This window comes from Lathamus discolor, chromosome 1 (assembly GCF_037157495.1).
Source record: "Lathamus discolor isolate bLatDis1 chromosome 1, bLatDis1.hap1, whole genome shotgun sequence".
Classification (NCBI taxonomy): domain Eukaryota; kingdom Metazoa; phylum Chordata; class Aves; order Psittaciformes; family Psittacidae; genus Lathamus; species Lathamus discolor.
In genome coordinates this window covers 87,170,599-87,194,566 of record NC_088884.1, presented here as the reverse complement: position 1 = coordinate 87,194,566, position 23,968 = coordinate 87,170,599, and the positions used below count along the sequence as shown (strand labels likewise).

Below are 23,968 nucleotides of genomic sequence, written 5' to 3'. Positions count from 1 at the left end.
TTATTCCTACTGCAGGTATGCGTGAACTGAGGACATTTGAGATGCAGCACTAGTACCAAAACAAGACAGAGCAAAGAGCTGATAATCTTCCACCTTCCAAATGTTTAACCAAGTAACACCCCAACATTCCTATTGCACTGTGCTAGCCTAAAATGTATATATGTCAGAGAAAAATCATCTATTAGTTTCCATTTTCCAAATAAAGGTAACAGACAAGCAATGGTGGGGGAGCCAGAACAGCATATGTGCACTCCAGCCTCCAACAGTGGCCTCATCCTCACAGCACACTGCTTTGCAACAGAGCAATGCACAGCAGGTGTCAAGGCCGCAGACTGTGTAGAGAGGCACCTACCGGAATTAGCAGCTTTCTGCCCTGTAAAATATACCTCACGGCAATGCTCCCACAGCCAGACCACCCCAACAGCTGCCATCTAATGTAATGACTCAAAATTTAACCCCAAGCCTCACACATTTGAACAAGAACACCAGCTCTATAGTACTTCTAAAATACTTTCACCAAGCTTATGGTACAGCTGCTAGCACCTACCCTTAACTTCCCCACGTATCCTTCCTGTAAGGACAAATCTGTGTCTACTCTTTGCCATGGCGCAGTGTCCTGGGTTCAGCAGTAGCAGTTATTTTTCTCCTTCTTAGTAGCTGGTGCAGTGCTGTGTTTTGATTTTTTTTGGCCTGGGAACAGTGTTGATAACGCCAATGTTTTTAGTTGTTGCTCAAATGTTTGGTCTGACCAAGGACTTTCTGAGCCTCATGCTCTGCCAGGGAGGAGGGGAGGCCGGGAGGAAGCAGAGACAGGACACCTGACCCAAACTGACCAAAGAGGTATTCCATACCACAGCACGTCATGCCCAGGATGTAATGAGGAGTTACCCGGAAGGGCTGGGGGACTGCAGGGTTGGACGAGGTATTGGTCGGTGCTTGGCTGGGAGGAGTGGGGCGAGTTATTGGTCGGCTGGTGCTGAGGTGTTGTATTCTTTCCTCTTGTTATTTCCTTTATCATTATTATTAATTGGTGGTAGCAGTAGTGATTTGTGTTATACCTTAGTTACTAAACTGTTCTTATCTCAACCTATGGGAGTTGCATTCTTTTCGATTCTCCTCTCCGTCCCTCCGGGTGTATCCTCACACACAAATAGAACTGGATCTGTTTCAAAGCCTTAAAGACTGCTGTAAAATCAAATTATGAGTTATATTACTGCATATCTGTGGAGCCTTTCTGCCCAAATAATCTTATGAACTGAGATACTGTATGCAGGATGCTGTGCATACATGGGTAAGTGTGTATACTGGAGGCACAGGAGAGCAGGGCTTGCAGCTAATGAGCAAAGGCACATTACAGTTAAGGCTACCATGAAAAGACAAGATCAATTTCTTATTTATTATTACACCATCAAACATGGTTGCTGGAAGCTTGCTGCCAAGATGCTGAGATTCTGATGCAGCTTGGTTTTTTGCTTCAGTCCTTGAATGTGATTTTCCCTCATGGCTCAATTTGGTAAAATAATCCAATTCAAGCATTGCAGCCTATAGAGCATTCATCTCAAATGAAATGTGGGCACAACAGATCATCAGGTTTTTCTTTCTGATAATTCCTCCTTTAGCCTGAGTGCCTGTGATTTATTCATTCATTTATTCACTCTGTAGTGTAATACACTCATTCTTTTTCTTTCTGATTTCTATTACTTGATTACAATTGTAACTCTGCCTTTCACTGTACAGAAATAGAGTAACTGCTCAACTTCTATTTCATTAACTTTTTATATTGACTTTATTTTCCAGGTAGCCTGTTTCAGATTTCCAGTGCTGCAATCTTCCACCTGCTTGATTTGTGCATGAAATTCTTTACCCTTTCTAGCACATGTGCAAACCCAAATTCCACAAAGTAGACTATGTAAAGAAGATGGCAGGAATCAAATGACACAGCTGATTTCTAGCCCACACTTCCCCTGACCTGGTTCCCTTGGAAACCTATCCATCTCCTCCTCAAGTTCACCACCAGCTTCTCTGTGTACTGACTGATCTTGAACAGGACCACCATCAGAAGCAAAATCCACCATACCTGCCTTCCCAGTAATAAAGGTATAATTAGCACTTCTGGAAATGTTTCTGACAGAACATGTATTAGTGCCAGAAAACCTAATGCAAATGACTGACAACACTGTTGAATGTTCTGGTTTAGTGCAGAAGTGTGACTCCTTTAAAAATACTACTTCATCAAAACAGTTTTGTAAGAACTTCTTTTGCAAAAAGGCTATTGCTGTAATTTGCTAGATGAAAAGACTACAACTCCTCACCAGCCCAAGCACTCAGTCACCCAATTCTGTCAAGAGTGAATCAAGGATGTGTCAAGGATGAAAAAGGGCATTTGCCGCCAGCCTGTCAGATTGAGGCACACCACAGATCACTCTGAGAAGCTGGGACAGGGATTTTTCCTACTCTAGCCCCAAGCACAAATCTCAGCATATGCCTAAGGTGACATTTTTGTAATTGATAGGGAGTAACATCATTTAGAAGGCTCCTACAAACAGTACAAATGCTTCTGAGGTTGTTGACTGTAACTAAAGAGTTTTGGAATTTAACCCCAAGCTTTCACTAATTAATACTATTATCACTGAACTTAAACACCAAAAAAGGCAAAACCAGGCAGAATTTCTACCTAAAGACTGCCAATTGATCTCCAAAGAAAACACCCAATCCCTAGGGTGCTCCAGAAAAATTTCCCTGGAGGGACTCCTTGACTCACTCGGATCACTGCAGGAGCAGACAAGGACCATTGCCACCATTGTAAAGGTATTCTTTTGATTATTTTATTTTATGGCATTCTGTAAGGCATAGCAGATGTCCTATGCAGGAATGCCGATTAGTGTTCCATAAGGTGTGGAGACATCCAACACAGGAACGTGGTTAATATTCCGTAAGGTGTACACAGGAATAAGAAAGAGTTCTGTAAATCGGCATAGAAAAATCTCATAGGTAAAGGAGCATACCCAGCTGCTAGCGTATGTTTGGTATACAGGTATACATTCTGAATAGTTCCATAAGGCATAGGAGATGTCACATGTGGGAATGCAGTTGTATTTTTCTGGTGTCTGACCCAATTTCTGAAAACCGGTATTTGATGCTGTGCTTGAGTAATTAATGAATGGTGAACCATTTTTATTTTTATGGTGCTGCTAATTAGTATTTGTGAAGTGGTGTATGTTTGGGGTTTTGTTTTAAAAAATGTGAACAAGTGAGTGGAATTTCTGGGATCCTGTGTGAGTATGTGTGTGCATAGTTTGTATAAGAAAATAATGGGAAACAGACAGAGGGGAGAATTAACAGAAAAGAGCCCTTTGGGATGTATTCTGGCTCACTGGAAAGAATCAGGAGGATCCCCCAGGGGCTCAGCAAATAAAAAGACCTTAATTAAATATTGTAACCAATGGTGGCCATTATATACCTTAGAGGATCAGAAAAAATGGCCCCAAAAGCGGACTTTGAATTATAATACATTGTTGCAATTAATGTTATTTTTAAGGCGGCAAGAAAAATGGTATGAAGTGTTGTATGCAGATACGTTTTTCACATTGAGAAGTCATCCAGAGTGGCAGAAAGAATGTGGAATAAATAGAGCGCCACCTGCTCCTCTGATTCTAGCCTTAGAAAAGGATAGAAAAAGACTGAAACCCAAATTAGAAAGATGTTGTTCAGAATGTGACATAGGTGAAATGTGTCTGAAATTGAGAAAAAGGGAGGAAGATAGGATAGAAGATTATGTCTCCCCAAGATTTGCGACACAAAACCCGCAAGGTCCAATAAATCCTGTAACCCCTGCTGCAAGTCCTCCTGATTCTGGTGAAGAGGAAAAAATGAATAGCAATGATAACAACAGAAAAGAATTTAAAGGTACCTCAATCATTGCTTGTGTCCGTAGTAAAACAGCATCTGTGACACAGGCACCTTTAGGGAAATCAATGGGACTGGAGGGACAAACCAGAATAAATTTTTCGGTGGGAGACTTAGATGCTTGGAAACAGATTGTGAAAAATTATTGAAACGATCCAATAGGAGTAGCAAAACAATTCGAATTGATCATCAAAAGTCAGAATGCTGACTGGAGAGATACAGACTTAATATTCGATGCATTAACTGAAACCGAAAAGCAACTGGTGATAAAAACAGCTTGTGCTCAGGTTAATGCCCAAATAATCACTGGTACATTAGCAGGAAGAATGGAAAAACATGTTCCTTTGACTATACTGGACTGGGACTACGACGATCCGGCAGTTTATGCTGCTTTAAAGAGATATCAGAATCTGACTAAATTCAGGCTAGAAAATGTGATACCAAAAGCCGTAAATTGGTCAGTTCTATTTGAAATAAAACAAGGACCAAAAGAAACACCTACTGAATTCCTAGACAAATTAAGAGAAGCAATGCGAAAATATACTACCTTACACTCTTCTACCGAAGCGAAATTACAAATCGCTAACTTATTTCTAGGACAGACAACAGAAGATATTAGAAGAAAGCTTCAGAAATTATCAGGACCTGACAGTCGAAATATAGAAAAATTAGGAGCTGAGGCGTGGAAAGGGTCTAGAAATCAGGAACAGATAAAAGAGAAAAAGCTAGGAAGAACAACAGCAACTGCTACAGGAGCTGCTTTAGGGCACAGAAGTACCTGTGGGGGAAGCAGAGGACAGGGCAGAGGAACAGGAATAGTAGCTAGAGGCAGAGGAGGAATGTTCAATAAAGGGGAGAGAGCACATTTTTCTCACAGTGTAGAACCTAATCAGTGTCTAAAATGCAAGGAATTCAGACACTGGAAGAGAGACTGTCCTCAACGGAAACAGGAAACACCAGTGACTGAAGTTAGATTGACGGGGACCTGGGGAATCTACCCTAGTGGATCCACTGGTTAAATTAAAGCTAGGGGAAGGAAAAAAAGAGATAGAATTCCTGACAGATACAAGGGCAACTTATTCGGTACTAAATCAAAATTTAAATCCAATTGGAAAAGAATTTGTCACAGTTGTGGGAGCTACTGGCTGCTGAGAAAAAACATTCTTTCTGAGACCATTAAAATATAAATTGGAAAAAAAGATTGGTGTGCATAAATTCTTATACATGCCAAATTCACGGAAATCCTTATTGGGAGGGTTTTAAAAACAGTCTGACCATTTTTAGAAATCAATTGGCACGAGAATTAGAATCCTGGGAAGCACCCACCCAGACAGGCACTTTACTACAATACTTTGATGACCTGTTAATTGCTACCGAAACTGAGAAAGAATGTGTTCAATGGACTGTAGAACTGTTAAACTTTCTAGGGCTAATGAAAACCAGGTATCTAAACTGAAGGCTCAACTAATTCAAACTCAAGTATCTTATTTAGGATACAAAATAACAGGAGGACAACTAGAACTTGGAGCAGCTGGGAAGGAAGCAATCTGTCAACCACCACAACCACCCACAGTTAAAGATCTCTGGACGTTTCTGGGAATGGCAGGATGGTGTTGACTCTGGATCCATGATTATGGTGTTCTGCTGGACGAACCAAGGAAAAGCTGACCTGGATGCTTGAGAGCAGTGGCAGCAGTTATCTCAAACGTCCAAGAGGCCCGAAAATTTACACTAGGACAAAAGATCACCATGTTAGTGTCACATGCAGTATTAACAGTCCTGGAAAAAAAAGCATCTTTCCTTCAGGAAACCCCAACCAAACCGTTGGTTCACAATTGCTCGGACACTTAGAGACAGTATACTCGAGTCGACCAGACCTGAAGGAGGAGCCTCTGGAGGGTGCAGATTCCTGGTTCACCAATGGCAGCAGCTTTGTTAAAGATGGTAAACGAAGAGCAGGATATGCCATAACTACAACTTCAAAGGTAACAGAAACTAAACTATGACCCTCTAACACCTCAGCACAAAAGGCAGAAATAATAGCCCTGACTAGAGCCTTGGAGTTGGTAAAGGACAAGCGGGTAAACATATGGACTGATTCCAAATATGCCTTTGGTGTAGTTCATGCACATGGAGCAATTTGGAGAGAACGAGGACCTTTAAATATCCAGGGAAGACAAATTAAACATGCAACGGAAATTCTGAGATTGTTAGAAGCTGTACAAGTACCTAATGAAGTGGCTATCATACATTGTAAAGGACATCGAAAAGATAACTCTGATCAAGAGATTGGCAATAATTTGGCTGATTGTGAGGCTAAACAGGCGGCAGAAAGAGTTGAGGTTATGTCCTTAATTCCTGAAGGTAAACTGGTAATTGAGCAAAATAAACCTAGGTACTCTAAAGAAGATATGAAACTAATTGAAGACTTGGAACGACAGGAAAATGAAAAGGGTTGGATAAAAAGACCTGATGGGCAAGTAGTGATCCCCTATAATCAATTATGGAAGTTGATACAAGAAGAACATAACAAAACTCGTTGGGGAAGTAACGCTTGTATAAACATTTAAACAAACAGATCATAGGAAGAAATTTATATACCATAGTGCAATTAGTGACAAAACAATATCAACTATATCTGAAAAATAACCCTAGAGACTGAAAACAGGAATCAGGTTGGGACAACTGGAAAAGGGAATTATCCAGGACAACAGTGGCAAATAGTTTTTTCTAATCTATTTAATCTATTTATTTAATCTACCTATTTAATCTATTTTCTAATTACCTAGGAAGGGAGGTTATCTATATTTGTTGGTAATGACAGATACTTTTTCAGGGTGGCCAGAAGCATTCCCTTGTAGGGCAAATAATGCAAAACAAGTGATTAAGGTGCTATTAAATGAAATAATACCTCATTTTGTGGTACCAGCCAACTATCTCCTCTGATCTCGGTACACATTTCAGTGCAAAATTATTACAAGAAATCAGCAAGAAGATGGACATGTTCCATATAGGCCTCAGGCCAGTGGGCAAGTGGAAAAAAATGAACCACTTAATTAAACAATAGCTTGGGAAGATTTGGCAAGAGAATAAGTTATATTGGTATCAAGCATTAGCACTGGCCTTATTGAGAATCAGAACAAAACCTCGGTCAAAGGAAGGAATTAGCCCATTTGAGATTCTATATGGAAGGCCATATCAATCTCAATTTAAAGGAGAGAGCCTTCAAGAAGTAGAAGGATACCTTCAACAGCTCTTGGTAAACTTGGGAAAACAGAAGAAATAAATGGCAGTGTTAGGGACCAGGGCCAGAGGTTTAGATTACCCTATTCATCCTTTTTAAGCCAGGAGATTGGGTTTATACTAAGAATTTTGCAGGTGATCCCCTACAAGAGGAGTGGAGCAGACCATACGAGGTATTACTACCTTTACAGCAGTGAAGATAAAGGAACAACTTGCTTGGATACACTATTCAAGAGTCAAGAAAGCACCAGAGCCAGAAGAGATATGGCAAGTTGAGTCTCCAGGACCCACACATGTGAGACTGCATAGATTAATATCTGGTTGCAATGTCTCAGTTGCAAAAGAATTTGCAATAGGACAAGAAAAGCAGGGATTGAAGAATGAGGTTGATAGAATAGGGTGGATTGAAGAAATGGGTTGACTGAAGAATAAGGCTGTAAATAAGGAACTTCAAGGACGTTAGCCTTTGTTAGCAACTATAGAGAAAAGGAAATGACTAAGATAAGGTTTGTCAGAACTGTCTGGTGATTACTGATATGACAACAATCCTAAAATGAAGTGGTGAAGAAACAACGACCAGGGGTCCCAAAGCCCACTAGCACATTTTAGTGCACATGGGGGAAGCATTCTCCAGAAGCATGATGCAATTTATGTACTCTGATGAGTATGTATGTTTAAGGCCAATATAATCACAGCCTGGTTGATGCTTGGATGAGACACACTAGGAGCAGTTATCCCCCTTGTTGCCCGGCGCCACAATAAAGGATACCTGCTTGTCAACTTAAACTTTGTTGGCGAGTTCCTGGAGATTTCTCTGAATCACTGAACTGAAATTAAGTGTAAACGCCCCTTGTGAAGGCCTTGAGCTTCTACTTACAGACAACGCCTCAGACCAACAGGAAAGGATGTTCTCCTTACAGATTTGAAGCTTTTCCTCCCTTTTAGTCTACAGCACCGACTGCCTTGCTCGAATTACCACCCTGGCCGCATCCTAGGAACTGCAGGAGCAAGCACATCTCGAAGACTGGGCCCTACCACAGCGTCAACCTCTCAAAACGCCTGGGATGCGGTTGTGTTTTAACTTCTGACGGTTTCCATGACGGCCGCACTTCGTCACGACCCCTCCCGGCCCCAGTCCCTTCGGGCGCTGAAGACACGCGCAAATCCCCGATTCCAGCCCGCGCTCTAGGCAGCTGGCCTTCGCACAGCGGGCCAACCTAAGGGAGGCCCCCGAGATGCCGCAGGAGGCCCGGGCGCCCACCGTCCCGGAGCCGGCGGCAGCCTCTCCTGGCGGAAAGGGCAAGGCGGGCGGGGACGCCCATACCTCACGCACCGCCCATCGCGGCCGCCGCGTGGTGATGACGAAAGCGCGTCGCGCGGCCCGCGGTCCGCCATGAAGCCGTCGCCGATCTCCAACTGCGAGCGGCGCTTCCTCCTGCGCGCCATCGAGGAGGGGAAGGTGCGGTCCCGGCCTCCCCTTCCCCGAGACCCCGCAGCTGCCCCGGCCTCCCTTTCCCCCCCCCGCTGGGGGCTGGCGCTGCCCCTCCGGCCGCTCGGACCCCGGGGGTATGGCATGTTAACCTGGTGGGTGTGTGTCTCTGCGCCCGCAGCGCCTGGACGGCCGGCAGTGCTATGACTACCGGAACGTGCGCATCTCCTTCGGCACCGAGTATGGCTGCTGCATCGTGGAGCTGGGCAAGACCAGGTTGTGAGCGGGGCTGCGGGCGGGCACAGCGTACCGCCTGAGGGAGGGAGGGAGGGAGGGAGGGAGGGGGGGAAGGCCTTTGGGCGTTACGTTTCCGAACGCGTGGAGGCAAAACCTCCGTAGCGTTCAACGTGAGGTGTCCGAAAGCTTGCCGAGAGAGATCGCAGTAAACAGAGCTTAAGGGCCATAGAGGAGAGAGGGGAAGGGGAGGAAGAGGGAGGGGATGGGGTTTCTGTGATGATTGTAGATTAAAAATAGTGTATATAAGACAAAATTACTATAATTTTTCATCCCTTTAGTTGCTGATCTCACATTATGTGTTCTGCTAATCAAACAGCCTCTTTTGTATGTGGGGAAGTGGAATACATGTGCTTATGTAAGCTTTTAAGTGTAGATTCTCATGTGTTTAAGTCTGTTTTTAATCCTCAGAGCCAGTAAAATGTTCCGATTTCTGTGTGTCCTGTTGTGAGTTATTGACCAGAGTTTAAATACGTATGACAGGCATTAAACAAGAAACTGATAGGAGTGAGAAGTACCAACTAAAACCCTAACTGCATGCTTTTTCAAAGTATATAATTTGTTTCTAGTGATGGCGTTCTTTTCACAGCTAACTTCTGTGACTTAGTGGTTAATTTATCTTTGCAGGGTTCTTGCACAAGTATCATGTGAACTTGTTCCCCCCAAGCCAAGTAGGCCGACAGAAGGTATACTTTTTGTTAATCTTGAGCTCTCACCGATGGCCGCACCTGGTCTTGAGCCTGGCAGGTATGTAGCTGTCTTAAAGAGACTAGACAGGTGTGACAGAAGAGCCACTGGCATGGTTGCCCATGGCAGGGGGGTTGGAACTAGATGATCTTAAGGTCCTTTCCAACTCTAACTATTCTGTGATTCTATGATACAAGGAAGTATAGGGTGTAATCATACTCGGTTGGGGTTAATTTTGTTTTGACAGGCAGTCTGACTTACTGGTGAAACTAAACAGACAAATAGAGCGATGCCTGAGAAATTCCAGATGCATAGATACTGAATCTCTCTGCGTTGTTGCTGGTGGAAAGGTATGAAAACCCATGAATTTCAAGTGGGTTTAAACTAAAAGGTGCATATACACTTTTTTTTAGATGGTCCTTGTCTTGTTTTAGAAGATAGAAATTCTGATTGTAGGTTAATGTGAAGATCCACACATCTGACTTTACAGGCATTTTTGACTTACGTGTCTGCATAGGCTTTCTGAAGTAGCTGGGACCCTACACACTCAAATATTTTCTTTGCAGAATAAAGTTTAACTTATGCTAAGTGTTACATATTTTGTCATAATTAAATTTAGCACGCTGGTTGTCTTGGAATATACTGAAATCATAGAATCATAGAATTGTTTGGGTTGGAAGGGACCTTAAAGATCATCCCGTTCCAGCCCCCCTGCCATGGGCAGGGACACCTCACACTAGACCAGTTTGCTCAAATGTTTCCTCTTCTTAAGCAAAGACCTGAAGAACATGTGATGGTGGTTCTTATGATTCAGAAAATGAAACAGTTTGGAAAAACAGTAATTTCTGTAGAATCCTGTCACACATGAGCAACCAGTTATGTATGGGTTTCTTCTCAGGTTTGGCAAATCCGCCTGGACGTGCACGTGTTAAATCATGACGGTAACATTATTGATGCTGCCAGCATAGCAGGGATTGTAGCTCTGTGTCATTTTCGCAGACCAGATGTGTCTGTGCAAGGAGAGGAAGTAACTGTGGTAAGTTATACTGGTTCACATGTGGCATCTCAGGTAGCTGCTTGTTTCTAAAGGGGAGAATTAGATGTTTGGGTAAGCAGATAAAATCCAAGGTACTTAAGTTTTAGGATAGATATGTTGTATTCCAGAATTGTAAGGGTAGTGAGGAAGCCTGCTGAATACAGAATTTTAGCAATATCAGTTTATAGGAATATTAATTGTAAAAGATCAAGTATTTTACAGTATTTCAACCAGGTATAAGATGATGAAGATGCTGTATTTACATGTGTGGGTAGTAAAGGGTAAGAATTGCACAAAAAGCATAAAAAGAATTTTTGAAATATTTAGATAACAAAACATTTGTTAACATTTTTTTTTTTGTTTTTTCTTATTTTTTAAAATGTCTTTATACAGTACGTGATTTGAAAATTAGGTGTGTTTTGTAAGTAATTATCTTCTGGGCAAACTCTTTTTAAAGTATGCTCCTGAGGAACGTGATCCTGTCCCCTTGAGTATCCACCACATGCCTGTTTGTGTCAGCTTTGCCTTCTTCCAGCAAGGGTAAGATTTTTCAGTCTTTTGACAGAAACAACTTATTCTGCAGAATTGAATTTTAAACATAAAAGAGTCCTAAAAATATTTATATCGACAAGCCAGTTTCTTAAAACACTTTCTGAAGTGATAGACACAACATAGAAATTTTTTTTGGGGGGTGGGTGGGTATACGTATAATTTCTAATACATAAACCAATTCCTTTGTTTAAATGTTTTAAGGGTAGTAACTCGCCTCAAGCTTTTACTATTGCCCTATCTTTATAAACTTGATTATAGGACCTATTTATTAGTGGATCCAAGTGAACGTGAGGAACGTGTAATGGATGGTCTACTTGTAATTGCCATGAATAAACATCAAGAAATTTGTACCATTGACTCTAGTGGAGGGATTGTGCTGGTAAAGAGTCAGGTAAATCTTTGCCTTGGCCACTCTCTCTTGTATATAAACTAGTTCCTGTGCTATAATCTTGATAGTGAAGTGTCCTTCACATTTGGAAGCTAAGAAGTCTATTACCTCTCTGATTTAATTGGAAGAAATTCCAGATTTTTAGTCCTAATAGAAGAGCATAGTACTGTGTATCATCCAGATTGTTGGGTCAGATTTTTTTCCAGATTGTTGGGTCAGATTTTTTTCCCCTGTGGGAGTCTGTAAATCAGTTCAGACTGCATTGTCATGAATAGCTGGAGGCTGTTACGTTAACCCTTTGCATCAACTCGTAGTATATCCAAGTCCCTCCTGCTAGGATGCTATCTTTTATTTCAAGTGTTTGTGACTCCTATGATGTTCTACAGTTTTAGTTAAAAAACATCTTGCTTTTGTGATAATAAACTGTTGTTATATGTGTAACAAACAGGTTCTGAGGTGCAGTAAAATAACAGCTGTTAAGGTTGCAGAAATAACAGAACTCATTCAAAAAGCATTGGAGAATGACCAGAAAGTTAGGTGAGTGTTTTGGGAAAGAAGGGAAATGGGTTGTGTTTTAAGAAACATTCTAAAAAGTCAGCCTGTATTTTGAACATCTAATTGCTTTCACTTGTATTTGGTTTAAATAGCAAGTGTTTGTATATTTGAGCTTGAAAATAGAAAGCATTTTTTAGTGTGCAGCATCCTGAAAAAATTAATGTCTTTCACTGAATGACTAGGAAAGAAGGTGGCAAGTTTGGCTTTGCAGAATCTATACCGAATCAAAAGATCACTGCCTTCAAAATGGAGAGTGCTGCTGTGGATACTAACAATGTGGAAGAACAAGCAGAAGAAATCATCACTAAAGCTGACCCTCCTTCAGAAGTGTATCTTTTCTGTTGTATTATTCAGGGGGAAGCCAGGCTTCCCGTCCCCTGCATTAACACTAGAAACTAAACACACATCCAATATTCCTCAGGGCTTAGGCAGCCTAACAGCCTTCAGAGGAAACATCAACAGCACACTGGGTTTGGTTCTAATTGCTTGTAGGTAGCTTCATTCCTAGCCTAAAATGTAACACTAAGGTCTGAAGTGATCAAATGTTACAGTAACTGGAGAAGTTGTACTCTCTCACCTCTCCTTTAAGGATGTTCTGCCCTGGGGAGAAAAGATACAACTTGAAAAAAACAAATGGTTTGCTCTCAGAATATGTCAAGTTTACCAGCAAACACAGATTTTTCTCAACTAGTTCAGTTTTGCCAATCCAGTATTGTACACACCTGGGACAGCCCAAATTGGGGAAGGAATAGAGAACTCCTGGGGAGACTTTGAAGAATCGGAGAGGGAAGAAGCAGTGGAAGAGGAAGGTGAAGGTGATGCTACTGCCTTTGAATGCCAGAAAATGGAAATCGAGGATACAAATATGATGGAGCAAACTAAGACAGGTAAGTGTTTATCTTGTTATCACATGTGCTTCTTATATCACTTTATTAACAGTCTGGAATTAAAATGTGAAAGAAGTCCTTAGTAAGGAAGGAGAGCCATTGTAGCCACTTTCCACTTGAATTACACACATCTGCTACTCTCACTTCACCAGGTCATCAGTTGTTTTCTTCAAAGTAAATACTGATTTCTGTAGTATATGGAGCGCTCCAAATTAAACAGTAACCACTCTGAATGTTTCTTGAAAAATGGTTGTCGTGGTTTAAGCCCAGCCGGTAGCTCAGAACCATGCAGCCACTTACTCACTCCCCGCCTTTATCCCTCCCAGCTTCCTGAGGGGTGGGGAGGAGAATCAAACAAATGTGAACTCCACGGGTTGAGATAAGAACAGTGCAATGACTAAAGTATAATATAAAACTGCTACTACTACCACTAATAATAATGATAAGGGAAGTACCAAGGGAAGAGAATATAGAACTAAAAGGGGAAAACAAAAAGAAAACACTAAGCACACGTGATGCATAATACAGTTGCTCACCATCCACTGACGGATACCCAGCCTGATGTGAGCAGTGATCTGGGCCTTCCAGGTGACCCCCCCCCCCCGTTTATATACTGGGCATGACGTGCTGTGGTATGGAATACCCCTTTGGCTATTTTGCATCAGGTGTTCCATCTCTGCTTCCTCCGGGCTTCCCATGCACCTCTTCGTTGGCAGAGCATGAGAGTGAAAAGTTGAAAAGTCTTTGATCGGGGTAAGCATTATTTAGTAACAGCTAAAACAGCAGTGTGTTATCAGCATTGTTCTCAGACTAAAGCTAAAACACAGCACCACACCAGCTACTAAAAAGGAGAAAAATAACTGTTACAGCCGAACCCAGGACAGTGCTCTTACTAGTTATTTGTTACAGAAGTTCTTTGTACAAAAATGATCACAGGTCTGTGATTGGTTGATTTGTTTTAGATGAACCTATTCTGTTGTCGGACAGTGAAGAGGAAGAAGTTGTCATTCTACAACCACAGGAACTACCAAAGAAAACAAGGTAACTGTTATTTGAAATTAGGAGGGGAAAAAGGTTTGTAAGGAGTATTTTCAGGTAGCATAGGATTTGGCAAGGCCAAGAAAGGTTTCAGTTGATCAAGGGGACTACAAAGGTAGCAGAGAGTGAGGAATTCTAAATCTAGGCTAGTTCGCTCCTGTCCCAGGAAGCCAGTCATCCTCATCCTGGCTGCCCTGCAGCCAGATGAAATGCTTATATGAATAACGGTTCCAAAGGGAGTGAGAGCATAAAAGTGGATTTGCAGGAGCTGCTCTGTAGAGGATATCCTGCAGACATCCTACTACCTCTTAATTTTAATCTTGTACTACATCTTAAATTTTATGTCCCAGAAGTGAGATTGATTACAGTAGCTCTGCACTAGCCATGGAAACCCTTGTTGTATTGTGTTTTGCCCTGAGCATGGTGGATGGTTGCCCTGTTACAGGCGATCAGCCTGTGTTTTGTTGAAGTAAAACCATTCTGTACATTTCTATGGTAAAAGTGTTGTTTCCTCATAGAGCACAGACCAACCTGAAACAAGGAAGTACAAGTAAGAAAGCATTTATCAAAAGGAGAAAAAAGAAGAGAGCTGCTCATTAGAGCCATCATCTGTCCTTCAGAAATGCTGTATAATTCATAATTTGGTCTGTTGTTACTGGACTTAGTTCTGTAGATAATTCTACATCCTCCCAACCCATATCTAGTTCTGTTTTTATGTATATGTTATAAAATTGTACACACCTTTAAATACATAAATAAAAGGCATGAAAGTGAAATTCCACGGTTAGCACACAGCTACACTAGTAAACTCACTCATTTGAGATCTACAACGTGAGTGGCAGAGGTAAGATGTGTTGCTATTCTTAACAAAGCTGCCTGTGCCATTACTGAAGTGAGCTGCACCTAGTCACAGTTCAGGTGGTAAAAAGGAATTATGGCTTCAGTTTAATGCCAGGAAAAAGCTTTTTTTTTTTTTTTAATTCAGCCACTACTCTTGGAATTGGTAAACAAGCAGTCATTTGTGACACGTTTTGCAAATTGGCAAACTCATTAATGCTAACACCAGATTTTCACCCTGGGTTTTTCTTGTCAGATAGAAACAAACAAAAAAACCAACCCTCCTTCTGTTTGTCTTTCATTTCTCATTTCTTTCCGCCCAATCTTCTTCCTGGTTCGCTTGCCATCTCATTGTCAGCATTGAGGTCTGGAACTGGAGCAGAAGTCCATCCGCATTTCAAGAGATTTCCATGTCTTTCTGCTTCTCCCTCTGGTTCCGTTTTTACCACAAAATTGCCTCCCACTAATATCCAAATCGATCTCTGTTCTCCCCAGGTTTGAAAAGGATACACAAAATTAGACCTATTTTGGAGTCAATTTGGAGGTCTTACCATATCCTTGACAATTGTCCACAATTGGCTGCCATGCAGCCACAGGGTTTTGTTCCCAAGCTGTGCTTTCATTTTTTCTTAAAATTGTCAGATTTGTAGTTAAATTCCCCATGGGATTGATAGCTATTGTCAGCCCTTGGAAGTGTTTTGTACTTTAGAGTGTTCTTCAAAGTGCAAATGGCGTGCCATGACTAAGTCCTAAATGCCCATGTCATGTCACTCCGTGTCTTATCTTTCACTGCTTTATATTATAAAAAACAAAACAAAAAACACAAAAAAAAAATCCAACCAAAAAATCAAAACCCAACAAATGCATGTACTTAACAAAATAACATCAAACTTCCACAAAGCCTTCATAGAGAAGCAAATCATACTTCAGCAATGGAGTTTTCTTAGAAAATTTAATTAAATATTACATGCAACAGACAAGAATGCTTCTGGAGCTCTATTCAAATAATTCTGCCCTGGCTGCAAGTTGTGCAAACCAAAGAGACAAGGATGTTTCCAACAGACCTGACTCTTGTTCAAAAAGCAAGTCTAGCTGGGAACATGCACATATTTACAAGAGCCAAGTAGGCCTCTTTTACATGACCTTATCATTTCATGACATAGAAACATGCACTGAGTCACTGTTGCAGATGTTACATTCCACAAATCAGGTTTAGAATTTAACATTAAAAAATAAAAAAGAATGCTTCCTGACCAAGTTGTGCTCTTCCAGAAGGGGACAAAAGTAGAAAGCCCTGTTCCTCCAGGAGTTAAACCAGAACTAAACCCCTGCATCTTCCTCATGTTGGTTCTTCCAACCCAAAATTGCTGTTGGGAGTATAGGAATGAGGGAAGGTTTAGTTTCTTGTTACTTCTGCAGTGCCGTGAGGCCTTAAACTTCTTTGTACTGCTGTTTCTCTTTGAACACATCTCATACCCCACATTGCTTAGAGGCTTTACATCGAAGGGAGTAGGAGGAGTTAAACTGGATAAGCAAAACAGTAGTACAGTACAACCTGGGGTATTTTATTGAAAGTTTAAGAGCAAGAGCTGGAATTAGCCTATATTAACTTCAGAAAATTAGAGGGTGGGAGAGGATGGTGCTTGCTGCAGCTGCAAGAGATGTCAGTAACGAGGGGGGCAGAGGCACCAGCCCATGTCCGAAGCGCTGTTTCAGTCTGAAGTCTTAGTGGTATACCTGAAAACAGAGCTCAAGAACAAGTGAGAACATTTCTTTGGGCTATGGAAACAGTAACAGAACAGCTTCTATTGAAAATGGATCAAGGAGGCATTTCATTAAGTAGTAATAAATACAATAAACCACGGCGGTCCTGTCATTTAAGTGCTGCTACTGCTCTTTTCTGGGGAAAAGAATTGATTAAGTTCTTATAAATTACTCCTCTTCCAATTCATATTTGTGAGTGGTCTTGGAAAGTTTCCAGTAATATACATCTAAAAAGGGGGGGGAAGGCAAAACCCAGTGGTTTCCCATGAAGAGTGCTGTGCTCTGTCATCTTCAAAGCGCAGTGAGCAGTCAGTATTCCGAGTTGCCCTTCCAAGTTCACAAACTGTGGCAAGCACATTCCTGCATATACAGACTCCCGCTCCTGCAAGCTTACAGTATTTTTAACACTGAGCACCACACAGGATCTACTGCATGTTTTTCTCCCAAATAGTTTTAGCCTGTCAGTAGCAACCTACTGAAATTAAATTGAAAGGCTGTTGGAAAACATGATAGACCAACGCGACATGTTCATTATGCATTATAACATTCTGAAAGTCAAAGTGCATCCTTAAAATCTAAGGCTGGCCAAAAAAGGCAGCTTCTGCTGCATTCTTTTATTAGGACCAGGAAAGCCACCGCCACTTGGGTCAGTTTTGTAATAGAGCTGGTTTGTGGAGGGCTTAGACTGCAGCACAGGGGTAGGGGCAGAACAGCAAATTTTTAGTTCTCGAGTTGAGATGTGCAAGTTGTCTCCCTGTAACACATGCTTCTCAGCTTTGACAGAGAAATTACGAATGTTTAATGTTTCTTTTCAATAGCCCACGCCATAACAGCTGTTCAACAGCTGTGAAGAGTTTATCCCAGCACCTGCTGGGCGTCCAGACAGTAGAATCTACTTCAGGCTGAAGGGGCACAGGTTTCACAGGACAGCCCATGCCAAAAACCTTTAAAAATGAATGCCAGTTTAAGATGGTAGCATTACCCCTCACTGGTTTTAAGGTATTGGCAAGACCATTAACATCAGATGTAAAAAAAGGTTTATTAGCAAACCTGGAAGTGGCTTAGTTAGCCCACTTACATGTACTCACTGCTTTACACACAGAGAACAACACTTACAGGGCAGCACCACTCCATTTACATGGGTTGAGGGTGAATATCCAACTCAATGTAATGCCAATTAGATGCCAGTTTGCTCCTGTAACAGTTCCAGAACTAAGGAAAAATAAGACCAATTGGCCTACATTTTTGCTGCATGCCACAGGGGAACATTCCTTTCCAAGCAAGGGAAGTGTACAGAATTGGTATCATTCCATACACAGCCCATCCACACCAGAAAACATCCCCTCCTCTTGAGGGCATGGAGCAGTACTTTACCCTCTTGCAGTTTAATCCCTCCACTGCTCCTGAAGAGGCACTCAGTAAGCAGACCAATGACTAATTTTAATAGATATTAATGGGCTTTCAGGACAACTAACATAGCAGTGGGAAATCCATGAGTTTAAATTAATATTAGTTTTACAGTTTGACTTAAAATACCTATTACAAGACCATTTTCTGTTGGAAGAAAGAAGTATGACCTGATGTAGCAGTTCTAGCTGTGCAGTCCCCTCCAGCAAAGCATTCAGACTTTAACCTGATGGAAATCTAACATTACACAGCAATAAAGACTTCAGTGGCTGGCACATCCTAAAGTGTCTCACACCAGAGTTGATTCCAGCAATGCTTTCTCCTCGTAGCTATACAGTTTCTTCCAGTATTACAGCCATGAATCCATGTTTGGAACCTATACTAAGTCTCAGTTTAAACTAGACACTATACAAAAAAAAGCTACAAATACTGCTGTGTAGTCCAAGTCATTCTTACTTGGAAGGAGGCAAAGCCCTACTATTATAATGCACTGCTAATATTAACATTTAGCCTATAATTAGATAAGCTGTCTCAGACTTCAGTTGGTCAGACTTTGCATGGTTAATTCTGTGCTTGAAGAGTACATTTGTATAAAACCCCAGCTAAATATTTTAACAAGACTGCATGTACAAAAGATTTACATTAAAAACACTTTAGTTAAGCTCATGAAAACCTGTACTAATATTTCAAGTGATCACATCTGCAGTTTTGAGCCATGTTTAAAAACTGTACATAATTTTCTTGTAATATACATAGTAAGAACAGTCTCTTGATTATTACAATACGTTTAGTGTCTCTGGTGGGTCAATAAGCGATACTCCATGGTACCTGGGGGGGGAAAGAAAGATGCAGGATGTCATCTTGCTCAAGTGTTCTCTGACATACAGAACAGCTAAGTACTGCAGCAAAGCACATTGCTCATAGAATAGTTAGGGTTGGAAAGGACCTCAAGGTCATCTAGTTCCAACCCCCCTGCCATGGGCAGGGACACCTCACACTAAACCATCCCACACAAGGCTTCATCCAGCCTGGCCTTGAACACCGCCAGGGATGGAGCACTCACAACCTCCCTGGGCAACCGATTCCAGTGTCTCACCACCCCAACAGGAAAGGATTTCCTCCTTATATCCAATCTAAACTTCCCCTGTTTAAGTTTTAACCCGTTACCCCTTGTCCTGTCACTACAGTCCCTGACAAAGAGTCCCTCCCCAGCATCCCTATAGGCCCCCTTCAGGTACTGGAAGGCTGCTATTAGGTCCCCACACAGCCTTCTCTTCTCCAGGCTGAACAGCCCCAACTTCCTCAGCCTATCTTCATACGGGAGGTGCTCCAGTCTCCTGATCATCCTCATGGTCCTCCTCTGGACTTGTTCCAGCAGAAAACATTTGGGGCTTGTCAGCTGCAATGCTGGTACAGGTTTTTAGGTGCTTTAGGTACCATCTCCTGCCTACCAACTGTGGGAACATCAAGAAAATTGCTCCAGTTTCTACCTGACCATTTGGGTAGTGATAGCAGCCCTGGTGAACATCAAGTACTGCTCAACAGAACACTGCAAAAACCTGAGGAGTCCTGTCACCATCTTGTTGACATAGTAGATTTGGTTAGTTGGGTCTCAAGACTCAAGATACACCCAACCCCTCTCCTGCCCCCCTTTAAGCAGTTATGTGCTAGGATAACTTGGGTATATATACTAACTCATCACACATCTCTGCAGATACTCACTTTGTACTCTTGTACTTTTCCCTTATGGACTGTTGTGTGTGCTGTGCTGCTTTGAGGTAGGTCTTGTGTAGGTCCAGGAGGCAAGGCTTGATATCCTCGAGGGAGTAGCCTGTTACTTTGCACAAGGATTCAGGCTGATGGAAAAAGGAAAAGGAACCTTTAATGTTTCTGCTCACTTACACCAACAGCCACTGGTGAAGATTTTAGCTTGCTTGTGAAACTGTTTTTCCAGAGCACTGTTTTCTCAAGCAGTAAGCAGTTTAATACTCATTGATCATATTTTTAGCAATTCATGTAGACTTACAGTAATCCTGAGAACTATCATACTGTAAACAAGTATTCCTTGCCTCCAGTGCTTCAGCTGTCTTACTGCTCACTTCCTCATCACAAGCAAGATGCTTACAGCTTTGAGAATGATCAACAGAATGGAGTGCCTCAGTAGATGCTTCTTCCAAGAGGTGTGTGTGCCTCCCATTTTTCAATTACCACAAATAGCAATCCGTAATTAGCAGCTGAAGAGTGCAGAGGGGCAGCGATTCCTGCAGCCCAAGCCCCAGGATTCAGAACCTACCAATACACTAGACACACATAAAGGCGTGTGGAGGCTCAAGTTCAGTGTTACATACCCAAGTTTGTCCGGTGATAGTATAGCCTGCTAGATGAAACGCTGCAGCAGCAATAACTGATGGCAAGTATTTCAGGTAAGGATCAGCATCAATTAGACTCAGCTCCCCAAGGTACTGCAAGGGAAATGAGAGTAAGGGGAATCATCTGCTTCCAAAAGGAAGTAGAAGAGCCTTTAATAGTTGCACTAGAACCCTCATTTAAGCTTCCAATCCTGCTATTAGATGGAGCACAGCTTTTTACTAGTGTCCACTTACTTTTCTCTTTTAGCATTTACTGTTGGCTACTGTCAAAAAAGCATTCCCAACCTGCATTTTTTCAATACCATATTTTATATGTAGAGGCATTTTTTAATCCAGAAGGCAGATTGTAGTCAGGTCTGACCTTTACACAATGAGACAAAGCCTTCTATTTGGGAGCTCTGGTACCTGCCACACAATTAGGATTTAGTGTAACTGTAACTGAAATGTTACCTGTGCTGTGCTTAAGAAACCAGCCTCTGGGTTTAAAGCTCACTGCGTATTGAAGGAGAAACCAAAGCACAAGTCCTTTTTCGCCAAAGTGGGTGGGTAGGTGTGGCAGCTTGAGATAAAGAGGGAAACATCTAGCAGTAAAACAAAAGCCAAATTAAAGATGAATCTCTGCCTGCTCTGATTAAGTGGGCATGCTGGAGTTGGGCAAGTGCAAGCCTGTAACAGGAATTGAGCATTTCAAACAGTGCATGGTGATGAGGTTTAATTTCCAGTGGTGTGAAACCACTGCTGGAGGAGCACATATCAAACTGTACAAGCTCTCCAGAGCTCTCCCAGGGAGACTACACATTTAAAAGGAGGAGGCAGGGAAGCCTGGGCTGCAGAATCCTTCAGCATTTCTTTTCTACTGGGACTAGGGAACAGAGTTTGTGAAGTGCATTAATAATAAAATTTTGTAGTTACACAGGTCAAGCTAGTAATTCTTACCATTGATAGGCTCTCCACTTTAGGATTTGTCTGCTCATGTAGGAAATACTGAGTGAGGAACTGGTTGATTGTTGGAGCTGCCAAGTCAAATGACAAAACCTTCAAAATTAAGTGCTCCATTCTTAGAACCTGCTTCTTGGTGTAGGTGTCATCTGTGATGTAGACAAACTCTGCTACTTCAGGAGGGTAGATTTCTTCAAACTTCCTGTCAGGAGAAGTAGTTATAAGCAAATAATCAAATACTAGAAAGCCAGATAACTAGCAACACATAATGAAAAACAGCATCCTACTTTGATTTCTGACCTGTGAAGTAGCTGGGCACTATTACTGAACAAGTTTGCTGCACTTGGTTTTGTAGCTCTTGAATCAGCAGAATTACAGAGCTACAATAGCCTGGTATGTTAGCACTAAGTGATCTGGCACTCAAATTACAGAAATTCCAGAACAACCCATGAAACTAATATTCAGTGTAAGCAAAACTTTCTTTCACATGCCTTGTGCATGCAAAACATGCACAAGTAACTGTTCAGAAGCCTGCTGCTGCTGCACCTAGAAATGATGAATCCTCACCTGAGGGCCATCTACAAAGACACCCTAGAACCTTGCTTGCAAAGTTTCATATAAACTACTGATCTTTTAGGTGGACAACTCCTAATTTGTCTTCTAGCGTGGAGCCCTCCCGTGGCTATAGTATTTCTGGTGCCTGTAGCCAGACAGGCCATAGCCAAAGGATTTCTTCTGTACAAGGCCTGTAGGTGGAATTTTCAATTCAGCAATCTCACTTACGATGCAAGCAGCATAGCCGCAGTACCCACAAGCTGAAGTTTTCCTCTCAAAACAGACATGGAAGAAAGAAACCGATCAATGTAATTTACAGCTAAGTGCAGGGTTTCATTCTGCAATTTGTATTCTTCTCCAACTTCCACCAGCCAGTCCACAAGAATAGCCCGCATATTGTTCGTAATATCAGGTTGCTTCTTCATGTAACCCATTTTAGGCTTGCACTTCACCTGTAGGTTTAGAAGACAGGTAAGATTGAGTTTGGATCAAGTGCTAGTAGGGAAGCAACTGTTTAAGCTCTATTTACCACAATTTAAGCAGACCAGAAGTAAACAAGGATAAGCTTAGGCTCAGTACATTACATTTCCATAATGTGGCTTTCCAACTTCAGTTCATAGCACAATCAACTTGATCACAAGAAACCAATCTCATATTCATACAAGTGGACACAGCAACTTATTCCTCCATTTCTAGCAAGCTTTAATTTAGTCACTGTAGTAGTGACTAATGTTTACATCCATTTCTCAGCCTCGAATCTCTCCCCCGTAACCTGTACACAAATAAATAGAGAGCAGCTCACCTCCATTTCCCTAAGGTATGCATGGATATCGTTGATATAGTCTGGCATGTTATTAACATTTGTTTTTTTCTCTTCTGCTTCTGAGGTTATTGAAATATCCATAATACTTGGAGAATCTACACAGAAGATAAAAGCCATATTAAAGGGGGCCCATAAGACCACTCTCTCACAGCAGAGGGAACTATGCTGTTGATTGAAAAACTACTGTATTGTAATGGCATACCCAAAGAAACAAAACTGGTTTCAGCAACCAGAAAGGGATCTTCTGGGTCGAACCAAACCAGTCTCTGTCCCCTATGGCCTCCAGTTTGCTCTGGAGATGCCTCCAGAGATCACACCTGGGTAGGGCCCCACTCGCCCCCGAGCTGCCCGGGAAAAGGCCCTGCGGACCCGGGCCCTGCCACAGGAGCAAAGGGGACGAGGCCCACAGGAGCACACCAGGAGGCCGGGCCAGCACCGCACTCAGGGCTGGACGCCAGCCGATCCTTGGGCAGGTGGTGCTCTGGACTGCCGGAGCCTCGGGATGGGGGAGGAATTGTTGGCACATACCGAAGCTCAGCTCCATGTCGTTGCCCAGGGGTGCCAGAGGCCGCCGCTCCCCGAGGGCGCAGACAGCCGCACGAAGACCCAGCGAGGCCTCCTCTTTTCGGGTAGCCAGGCTACCCCCTCGCCGCTGCTGCTGCTGCTCCCCATCCGGCTCGTCCACATGGATGGCGAAGGGCTGCTGTCCGCCGCCCGGGCGCCCCGCCGCCGCGCCATGGCCCTCGCCGCCGCGCCGCCCCGCCTGTGTGGAGAGCGGCCCCTTAGCGCCGTAGAGGGCCCGGCCTGGCACTGACACCCTCCGCCGCCCCAGCTCAGCTCAGCCCTTACCGCGCTCGCCCACACCCGCTGCCCCGCTCACCTGCGGCAGCAGCCCGGGCCGCTGCTGGGCGCTCCTCAGCACGCCCAGCACCACGCGGGTGCCGGCGGCTGGCGGCGGCGCTTTGGCGCCTGGGGGAACGTTCTCCTGGTTCTCCTGCTCCGCCAACATGGCCGCAGCAGGGGCCGCCGGAGGCCGAGGACAACCAGGAGGAACCGAAGCAACCACCGAGACTCGCGCCGGGGCGGCGCTCGCCGTTCAAGTAGCCCGCGACTATTGAATCAGCCAATCAGAGGGAGCGGCGACGCGCGGCGTCACGCTGCCTACGGGCAGCGGCAGGAGCCAACGCGGGCGGGGCGAGCGGTGGGCGGGGCCTGAGGCGAAGGGGCGGGGCCTGGCCTGGCGTGCGGGAGGGAGCCCG

The 23,968-nt window shown here is 43.0% G+C and overlaps 2 protein-coding genes and 1 long non-coding RNA gene across 5 annotated transcripts; 1 reads left to right on the top strand and 2 right to left on the bottom strand.

Moving 5' to 3' along the window:
• Positions 1 to 5,374: 5,374 nt before the first annotated feature.
• Positions 5,375 to 8,880, bottom strand: LOC136016973 (uncharacterized). 2 transcript variants are annotated; one of them, XR_010613792.1, is made up of 2 exons: positions 8,731 to 8,880; positions 5,375 to 5,637 (listed from the first exon to the last, which is right to left on the bottom strand). It is a non-coding gene; the product is annotated as an uncharacterized LOC136016973 (long non-coding RNA). The 2 variants fall into 2 exon arrangements; XR_010613791.1 differs by lacking the exon at positions 8,731 to 8,880 and adding an exon at positions 8,027 to 8,266.
• On the top strand, positions 8,504 to 14,791 carry EXOSC9 (exosome component 9). The gene is made up of 12 exons (XM_065684740.1): positions 8,504 to 8,608; positions 8,760 to 8,854; positions 9,500 to 9,619; positions 9,807 to 9,909; positions 10,458 to 10,595; positions 11,053 to 11,135; positions 11,406 to 11,538; positions 11,984 to 12,072; positions 12,273 to 12,419; positions 12,787 to 12,977; positions 13,940 to 14,018; positions 14,534 to 14,791. Exons 1-12 carry the CDS (start codon positions 8,543 to 8,545, stop codon positions 14,613 to 14,615), a joined length of 1,326 nt encoding a protein of 441 aa, XP_065540812.1. The 5' UTR covers positions 8,504 to 8,542; the 3' UTR covers positions 14,616 to 14,791.
• Positions 14,792 to 15,785: 994 nt separating this feature from the next.
• CCNA2 (cyclin A2) lies at positions 15,786 to 23,807 on the bottom strand. 2 transcript variants are annotated; one of them, XM_065684753.1, is made up of 8 exons: positions 23,590 to 23,802; positions 23,238 to 23,472; positions 22,689 to 22,804; positions 22,115 to 22,338; positions 21,329 to 21,533; positions 20,372 to 20,485; positions 19,746 to 19,879; positions 15,786 to 18,851 (listed from the first exon to the last, which is right to left on the bottom strand). In XM_065684753.1, exons 1-8 carry the CDS (start codon positions 23,716 to 23,718, stop codon positions 18,800 to 18,802), a joined length of 1,209 nt encoding a protein of 402 aa, XP_065540825.1. In that variant the 5' UTR covers positions 23,719 to 23,802; the 3' UTR covers positions 15,786 to 18,799. The 2 variants fall into 2 exon arrangements, with proteins under 2 accessions (XP_065540825.1, XP_065540834.1); XM_065684762.1 differs by lacking the exons at positions 15,786 to 18,851; positions 19,746 to 19,879; positions 20,372 to 20,485 and adding an exon at positions 20,500 to 20,973 and having other exon boundaries at positions 23,590 to 23,807.
• Positions 23,808 to 23,968: the final 161 nt, after the last annotated feature.

Bases quoted from the DNA above. Each gene is read 5' to 3' on its own strand.
- EXOSC9 (XM_065684740.1), top strand. From the start codon at position 8,543: ATGAAGCCGTCGCCGATCTCCAACTGCGAGCGGCGCTTCCTCCTGCGC. The intron at 8,609-8,759 runs GTGCGGTCCCGG...CTGCGCCCGCAG, and splicing joins GCGCCATCGAGGAGGGGAAG to CGCCTGGACGGCCGGCAGTG. The intron at 12,978-13,939 runs GTAAGTGTTTAT...GATTTGTTTTAG, and splicing joins GATGGAGCAAACTAAGACAG to ATGAACCTATTCTGTTGTCG.
- CCNA2 (XM_065684753.1), bottom strand. From the start codon at position 23,718: ATGTTGGCGGAGCAGGAGAACCAGGAGAACGTTCCCCCAGGCGCCAAA. The intron at 21,534-22,114 runs GTAAGTGAGATT...TTCTCCTGACAG, and splicing joins GCGGCTATGCTGCTTGCATC to GAAGTTTGAAGAAATCTACC. The intron at 19,880-20,371 runs GTATGTAACACT...TTTTTCCATCAG, and splicing joins CTATCACCGGACAAACTTGG to CCTGAATCCTTGTGCAAAGT.